At 36.1% G+C, this 9,223-nt stretch overlaps 1 protein-coding gene across 13 annotated transcripts in view; it reads left to right on the top strand.

Moving 5' to 3' along the window:
- The window catches only part of LOC117173180, a 263,371-nt gene that overhangs the window by 121,799 nt on the left and 132,349 nt on the right, over positions 1 to 9,223 (top strand). For 7 of the 13 annotated variants that reach the window (XR_004467134.1, XR_004467132.1, XR_004467129.1 and 4 more), the window contains 3 exons: positions 7,112 to 7,417; positions 7,559 to 7,633; positions 7,729 to 7,916. Coding sequence is in view for 1 of the 13 variants with exons in the window: in XM_033361605.1 (XP_033217496.1) it covers positions 7,327 to 7,417; positions 7,559 to 7,653; positions 7,729 to 7,821 (279 nt within the window). In the remaining 12 variants the exon portion in view is untranslated. Of the gene's footprint in view, positions 1 to 7,111; positions 7,418 to 7,558; positions 7,654 to 7,728; positions 7,920 to 8,779; positions 8,829 to 9,223 lie in introns of those variants that run through there. The other 6 variants (XR_004467124.1, XR_004467125.1, XR_004467127.1 and 3 more) reach the window with 4 other exon arrangements.

Below are 9,223 nucleotides of genomic sequence, written 5' to 3'. Positions count from 1 at the left end.
TATCTGCAACGAACATCCTTGCCGTCGCGGTACTACTCTATTCATTTGGAGTAGTTCCATGGACGAAGAACGAGCTCAGATCTCTTGATATCGGGACAAGAACGGTTATTCACATGAACAGAAGCATGCATCTTAAGTCTTCCGTTCCGCGACTGTACATCTCACGCCGTCAAGGGGGTCGCGGAATATTGAGTCTTGAATGTCTTGTATCTTCCACAGAAATGTGAAGGATCAGTCAATGTCTTGTGAGCTAACGTTTGTTTTCCTTAAATCGCCTGGATTGAAGTCTGGTACGGAGGGCTTCATTTTTGCATGCCAAGACGGTGTCATTTCCACCTTAACATACCGTCGCCACATTTTGAGCCAATACATTACCGATGATAGTTGCAGGGCGTGCCATGCACACCCCGAGCATTTAGCTCACATACTATCTAGTTGTCCAACTCACGCGGCAACTACCTACATTCAAAGGCACAATGCGGCACTAAGAGTGCTTTATTACCATCTCTCTCCTTCTTACGGCATTAATCTTAATATCGCTCCTCTAAATGCTCCTAGGGAAATCGAGTCAATTGTCGAGAATGGGAAGTGCCTCATATACTGGAACTTTATATTCTCGATAATTGTTTCTATTGCTCACTTGAGGCCTGACATGGTTCTTCTTGACTTCGAGAAGCGAACCATGTTCGTTTTCTACTTTTCGGCACCAGCTGACAAAAACATCATAACCAAGGAGAATGAAAAGAAAGAGAGGTATCGAGACCTTATAAGGGATTTGCAACGATTGTACCCGGAATATTCTGTTAAACTGATCGTCCTTATCATCGGCGCTCTTGGAGGTGCCAAGCTTTCACTTGCTAATAGCCTAAAAAGCATCCCTGCGTGTCAACAATATGCTAGAACACTTGCGGGAAAAATGCAGAAGGCGGTTGTCCTTGGGTCGTTCCGTGTTCTTAGGGTCCACGAGGCTTTTGCTGGATCGTCGTATTGATTCCTGTACAGACTGTAACCACATATCTCACGGTTGTGAGACGTGGTTATGGCTGAAATTTTACCGCGATTTCGCTGGAAGCGGGTGCAATTTTTCAGATTAGCACCAGCCCCCGGCAAAATCCTGCGGTTGTCCTTATGACAAATTTTTAATCATATATATATATAGAGAGAAGAGAGTACTCGAATATGAGATATTCTCGTAATATGAGAAAGCGGGGTATTAGCTAAACTAAGAGACCCACTCTGTTGGTTCTATCACTAACTTATAGCCCTTGAAGATAGAGTAATTTCGTAGTATAGTCCATTTTTCATTGGACTTCTAAAGATTATAGGCGAAATTTTTGCGAAATCGATGGTCGTCGAGTTTTTGGAAAGGAATTCTTTAAACCCTACTTATTATTCATTAGTTATGTATTTAGAAGTAAGGTTTATCTGGAGCAATAGGGATTGAATAACTAAGTAGGAAAATATCGATAGTGTTGAAATTTTTCATTGTACAGGTCAGGCATAGAAAGTGCATAGTTATACGGCGTGGTTCTCATAATATGATAAATATATCTAAATAGCAGTAAATTTATGCTTCGGAAACATAGAATGAAGTTTTTCATTAAAAATACTTTATTTTGCATTTTATTAGCTATTTCCTGAGGTATCTCATATTATGAGAATAGTTTGATAAGTTTGGAAAAAGCACTTTTTTACATTTTTTTGTATTTTCAGCATAAAAAATTTTTTAATAAAATTTTTGATAACAATAATGCGAACAACAGCTTTGCTAGAAGTCCAATTAGACGCCTAGATAAAAATTAAAAGCACAGGAAATGGGAGACATGATATTATTGAAAAGAACAATCCCTTATTGATGAAATGTTAATGTTAGAAGTCGGTTATTTAATAGTATTTAATATGATAATAGTTATACCAAATAAAGTAAATATTCTAGAAGCAGAAAGGAAATATTTTGCTCGTTTTAGTACTTATTTCACTCTTCTTGACTTAATATTGATATTATAATATTATAGTAAGACTAAGAATTATTGGCAATGCATATTTCCCCAAAATTGTCAAGCAAGCCAGGATCAAGTAAATAAATTTGTATAGTAGAAGCGGTTATGTGAAAAATATTGCCATTCCTAATCCTGGAAAAAGTATAAAGGAAAATTTTGTGAAAAAAGGGGACCCAAAGAATGAAGAAAGCTCTGGGTATTTGATCAAATTTATTTGATCAAATTTATCGCTATATTTCATCAAACTTACTTAAGTCCATCTTATATACTTATAAGTCCATCTTGTGGTTCTCATAAGCGGCTGCCTTAGAGGTATGAAAGCTTCATTTCTTAGCTAACTCAAAAAAATCTCGGCTTTTCAGCATCACGCTCAGTCCATCGCTAGCCAGATACAAAAGGGAAATTTAGATTTAAATGATAAGGAATCTATTTCCCGCTTTTGATCCTTGTGCAATAGGGTGGACTTAAATGGCGACTTTTAAATAAATGCAAACGATCCCCCCAAATCGTTTAAAAATCCAGGGAAAACTTGACATTAAATTTATAAGACCTGTAGAGAACTTTCCAACAAAGAATTTAAACTATTGTACAAAGGGGTTGGACGCCCTTAACCCCACAAATTATGGTAAAAAAACAGCTTTTCTTGTAATGAACCTATAGATTTGAAAATCGAGGGATCTTGTCTACATTATCTAATAAATCCCCAATTGTTTAAACAAATTAAATTTGTTTAAACAATTTTTTTTGTTCAGTTCGCCTAAACTTCTGTTTTTTTTTAGATCGGAATGTCTCTTAAAAATAACAGTTGGCCAGCCCGATCTAAAAAAAACAGAATTTTAGGCGAATTTAACGGAGGAGCCTACTTTATTAGGGTGGGGACCGAGCCATTGAATTATAATATTGAATGGCACAATAATCGTATCTTCTGCTTAATATGTAATCGTTTTTCATTTTTTGGAGTAGTACATTTTTCTAATAACATTACCGAATCATTGAAACCATTATTTAATGCCTATCCAATCCTACGTTTTGTTGACTAATGACATAATTTTAACACATTTCCTTAAATCATTCACAAATTTCTATTTGTTTAAACAATCTTCATTTGCTCAATCAGTTTTTTTCGATACCTAAATAGTGCATTACATGACTGTATAGTTTATAGAAAGAATAGATAAATCGCTTTTGAATTGTTTAAACAAATATGATTTGTTCAAATAATTACGTTCCAAAAAATACTTTTGAAATCGTATTTTATGAGTTAAACATAATATTCAATGATTTCGAGGATAAGTGAATTCCGCTACAAGTTATTTCAATAATCACATAATGTCGTTAGAAAACTTTTCTACTCCAAAAAATGACAAAAAATGACATTTCGATCAGAAAATACGATTAATTTTTTAATTTGTTGGGATTAAAGAATTGTTTAAATAATTTTCTTAACGAAGTACTTCAACTATTTCCTAGTGCATGATCGGAGGCGAGGAACTGCACGTGTGCAGAAATGTCCTGGCAGTTTAGTTACAGGTCTGGATATATCCAGACTGCCTGATTTGGCAGATCTGATCTGGCCAAGGTCTGACGCTAGCCTGGGCCAGGTCTGACCTTACCTAAAACATATTATCTATAAGGTCTGCTCTGGCTCAGAATTGCTGCTAATCAGCTAGCGAAGAACAAAAAAAAATCGTAATTTCGATCAGCAAATTTTTCTTTGAAAACATTTCGTAAAGGTTTACTGAGATTAATGAGAAGAGAGAAGAAACGTATATCCATCATTTCTACGGGCCATATTTCTTACTTCCTAGTACAGTGTACCTCTTCTATAGCGCCGATTTCGGGGCTGACGGTCGGTGACAACTAACTGATTATAGCCTGCTCCGCTCTTGTTTGTTCACGCCTGACTATTCGCCTGAGTGACAGCCGCAGATTTCGCGAACCCCGCGCATCACTTATTACACCTACATGCAACGTCGCGTCAATTCTCGGAAGGACTATAGAAGGGAAGACTGTTGAAGAGTTTCACTGTATTTGATTCTGTCTTTCGATAAAGACCACAATAAATCACTTGTCGATAATGATCACCTCTTACAATAATTAAAATTGGACAAAACATGGCTCAATTACATTTTAATTACCTGCATAAATTTTCTGCTATAAATTACAAAATAATGGAAAAAAACTATTAGGAAAATCGGTCAATATGGTCAATAATGAGTGTAAACGTACGCAATCTTATGTAATTCTATTAATAATAATTATCATTTAAATAATTAATTATATAATTGTTTGAATTATATTAGTTTATCAATAATTATTAATAATATTTAATAATTAATTTTAATTTAATAAATAATTCTTTAAATAATTATTTTGGTTAATAATTTGTAGTGAGAAAGTGGTTTCTAATTAAGATAGAAGGGTGTAGACATTAAGTACACAGGCACTAAATAACACACACAGTCAACTAGTCGTAGGTACCTCTGAGGGTCCTTCTCAAGGTACGCAAGGGTAGTATGAGTCATGTCTAACAGTATTTATGCTACGTGATTAAAATGGTTTTCAAAAATTTGAAAGTAAGGCCCAAGGTCTGCATTAAATTTCCTTATTGTCCTGCTAGCGAATATCTGCTAATCGACCGCACTACCAGTGATAACGCTGTAAAAGAACGCTATAAAAGAAAAGCTCTCAATGATAAAAATTCTTACATCTATTTTATCGAATAGACAAATGAACAATGGGCTCTTCGCGTTCTCTAAAAACCTGATTGTAGTCGTCCCGGAGACCGAAGGTTCGTACCCCGTCGCGCAGTAAAACGGTTTGGCTTACCTTTATCTTCAAGAAGGTGATTATCAGTCGGCTGCAAAAATGTGTATTGGCGATTGTTATTGTATTCGTTTTCTAGGAGATCTGTATTCGCTACAAAAGCTGGTTTTAGACGATCAAGAGTTACCTTACACTTGCTGCCATTTACAAGCACTTTATATTGTTCTTCGCCTCGATAATGTACTTCGAAGGGTCCGTCGTATGTTGGTTGAAGTGGGCCGCGTACTGCATCATGTCGAATCAAAACGAAAGGAGAGTTACACAATTCTTTAAAAATAAAGAGCTTTCTCTTTCTATGCCTCATTCGTTTTACTGTTTGTAATTTTCTTATTTTCTTCATCAGGTCTTCAACGAAATTGGTAGTGCTCGTATTACTAGAGGGTTGAAAAAATTCACCGGGCAGACAAAGCGTCGTGCCGTAAACTAAATCGGCTGGGCTTGCTTTTATGTCATCCTTCACGGCTACACGAATTTTCAGCAGGATAATCGGCAAAATTTATGTCCAAGCTCCCGTTTCGTGGCGTTTAATCGCTGCCTTCAATTATCTATGCAGTCTCTCGACCATTCTGTTCGCGGCAGGGTGTTAAGCAAGTTGTACGTAGATGGGCGGCACCGATAATTTGAGTTAAGTCATTGAATGATTTAGCCTCAAACTGTCGTCCCTGGTCCATTGTCACTCGCAATATTACCTTAAAACGTGCAATCCACGTGCTTTTAGAAGCACGCACCATGGTGGATGCTTGCATATCTTCGATGGGTAATGCTCCAGGCCAGCGAGTAAAGCGATCAACTATTGTTAAACAATAACGGAAACCCAATGGGAATCCCTTAAACGCGAAATTCTCCTACCGGACTAGTAATGTGTCTCGTTATTTTCGCGCGTTGACAAGAAATGAAACTTTTTGCCCAAGTTCTGCAATCCTTATTCTCAAACGTAAGGTCTGATATTATTACATGTCATATCACAATAAACGTCGACTGCTAGATTCGGGAAGTTTACTTTTTTTAATTGTAAGACGTTGGTTTCAGACTTTGAAATTGTGTACATTTCGTTGTCGACATTTTGAGCTTCAGCGAGTTTCTTATAATCAAGAGTTTCGATACTTTCGATGCAAAATAATGCATCGGCTACAACGTTATTAATCCCGCTAATATGCCGGATATTGGTCGTATATTGTGAAATGTAGTCTAAGTAACGAAACTGTCGAGGAGAACATTCATTCAAAGCTTGTTGAAACGCGTAAATAAGAGGTTTGTAATTTGTGAATATGATGCATTCGCGAACCTCTACTAAGTGTCTCAAACATTTGACAGCTGCGTTGCTGTAAAACTGTCCCAACTGTGTAATTAGATTCGTCTACATTTATAGATAATAGAGCTCCCACAACCGGATGAGCTAACATCGCTGCGTTCGCTAAAGCATTTTTTAATTCATTGAAGGCGTTTCCTAATTCTCTGATCCATTCAATGATAGCTTTATTGTTTTTAGGACCCCCGAGCAGTTTATTTAACGGCTGCTGAACTTTTGCGGCATTCGAGATGAATCTACGATAAAAATTCATTGATCCTAAAAATTGTCTCAAGCCTTTAACCTCAGTCGGATGAGGATACTTTACAATTGTTGTCATACGCTCTGGAGCTGGTCGCACGCCCCGTGAATCGACCACGTATCCTAAAAATTTTACTTCGGTCAACCCAAATACACTTTTTCCCGAATTAACCATCAAACCGAATTCCTGTAGCCTTTTTAAAAAACTACGTACGTGCTCTTCGTGCTCCAGATGACTTTTGGATTCGATTATAATATCAGATATATAGATGAACGTTTATTCTTCGGCCTGCAGGCCTTAAAAAATTGATTTGCTGAACTTCCATTTTTTACAGAATTTTCTTACAACCACCAATTTGAATATCTTCGATTCTTCTTATTATTTCTTGCATTTACTCCATTTTGATCTATTTATTATAATCTTACCAAATTGAAACATTTTTCTTTAAAATCTTCTACACGAAGTGACGAATATAATAGGAACATTATATGACGAACCCATCAATTCTCAGTGCCGTTTAGGTCCTGTAAATCAGCACAAACAGCCACTGAAACTGCACTGACGGCCCAGTGCCGTTCATCAGTGATTTTTCATCGACCGGATTGAACCTTTAAAACGTGAAAAGAATCCAATCTGCATCTACGATGTCGGCCAATTTTACTGAACAGTTTATAAGAATTACTTATTTTGTTGAATCTGAAATTGTGTTTGATTAATGGAAACAATTTTTTCCAGAATCTGCGAAAAAACTTGTCCTGGATAAAGAAATACGCGTACTAGTTTGTTCTCAAGCAGACGACAATGCAAACAGTGCAAGTAGACAAATTGCTGAGGACCTGAGCTTCTGCAAACCTTCGGTCCATGGAGCGCTACATGATGCTGGGTACAAATCTTATAAACTACGAAATGGCTGAATTTTCAAGCAGATTGGTTTTGGCAATCGCTACAAAATGTCTGTGCTTCCTGTCGAAGAAATTGAGCGAAATCTTTTGCTACTGCCAATCACTTTGTTTACCGAAGAATGCTCCTTTGTTTTGGATGGTAAACGAAATATCCAGCATCATAGAACCTGGGTGACGGAAAATCCGTTCACCCTTATGCCAACCCATTCTTAGCATCCCCTTAAATTAAATATTTGGTGCGGAATGTTGAATGAGAAAATAATTAGACCTATCTTCACAGAAGGCAATACAACAGCGGAGATATATATGGAGATGCTGCATCAAGAAGTTGGACCGACATTAGTTAATATATTAGGTGATGAAAATGCTGATGCTGTATGTTACAATGTTTTATTTTCGAACCTTCATAATGTAAAGAATCTCAGTTTGTTACTAATATCTAATTTTCAGGTGATTTTTTGGCAACAGGATGAGGCTCCAGCACACACTGCACATAGGGTCAGACATATGCTGAGCGATATTTCTCACCGCCATATTAATTAAAATTTTTTATATGGAGCTATGTCAAGTCCAAACTCTATCGCTTTGAGTGAATTTTCAACCTGAAAGAGCATAAACGTTTGATTGTAGACATAATGGTAGGTATTCCACCTGATACGCTGCGAATTGTCACAAATAACTAAGTGGAACATAGGCTCCGATGCTGTATCGCAGCTAAAGGTGGTTTATTTGAATACGAATTCCGTTAATATATTCATAATTAATATGCAGGAACTGAAATCTAATGTGACTGACTTTTGTCTCGATTTTTAGTTTAATATTTTATTTCATAGTTTACAGTTTGATATGACTGATCTTGTTTTCTATCTGTGATTCGCATATAAAAAAAAATTTGAACGGCTGAGAAATTTCTCTTTGAATTTTTTTAGATTAAAAAAATGAGCATGTTGTGAGAATGAAGTTTACGTAAAAATTGAGATATTTTCATCCTTAAATTTAAGTTAACTAAGATTTTGCTTACTAATCGCTGTCATAATTTTGTATTGAATATTTGTATGAATATTGAGAAAAGTCTTAGTTAACTTTAATTTCAAGATTAATAAAATGTCAATTTTTTCTGAAACTTTATGCTCCCAAGTCGCAACCACGGCAATTTATTTTTTACTTCTGAAAAATTATAGTATTTAAAACAGATGATTGCACATGTATGAATATTCGATTATCTATGTTTATTTATGAATATTATATTCTATTATTTTTAAATTACTATTATTTTCTATTATATTATTTATATTTAATGAAGATTAGCCTGGTGGACCGAAGGAACCGAAAGGAGCCTCTACAAAGTGACCTTAAAGGTCCCACTGAGTTTTGCTTCGGTTCCTTCTTAAAAAACTATTTAAAAAACAGGAAGATCAACTTTTAAACTGTTGAAATTCGGATTCTACGTTAAAATTTGCATTATAAACTCACGGAGTAATCGCAATACTTTTTCTTGCAGCATTAAAAACTTTAACAAATAAAATACCTGTCATTTACATTGGCCGAAGGCGGCTTCAAGTGCATCTTCTTTTAGTAGCGGTTAATAAGCGTGCCGTCGGTAACTTTAAGAATTTTGTCTTGATGCTAGCGCCACGCAGTGGCGCTCAGAATCAACCTCAGAAATCTCAGACAACAACGCTGCGATACAAGTGAGGGCAGTCAAGCAGTGTCCTTGAGGCTACGAGACGAGATGTCAGGACTAAATGTAAAGGATTTGTTTAAATTCTCATTTTGCATATTATTCTGATCGGAGAAGGTATTAAATTTGTGTACAATAGACATATTAATTATAACAGATCTTTATTTACATTTAGTTGCCAATTTTATTTTTAAACGAATAGGGACTCAGTGGGGTCTTTAAGGGTACTTTGTGGAGGCTCCTTTTGGTTCCTTCGGTCAGCCA

This window comes from Belonocnema kinseyi, chromosome 5 (genome assembly GCF_010883055.1).
Source record: "Belonocnema kinseyi isolate 2016_QV_RU_SX_M_011 chromosome 5, B_treatae_v1, whole genome shotgun sequence".
Lineage (NCBI taxonomy): Eukaryota > Metazoa > Arthropoda > Insecta > Hymenoptera > Cynipidae > Belonocnema > Belonocnema kinseyi.
Note: the sequence above shows the minus strand (reverse complement) of the source record. Positions and strands in the feature narration are given on the sequence as shown.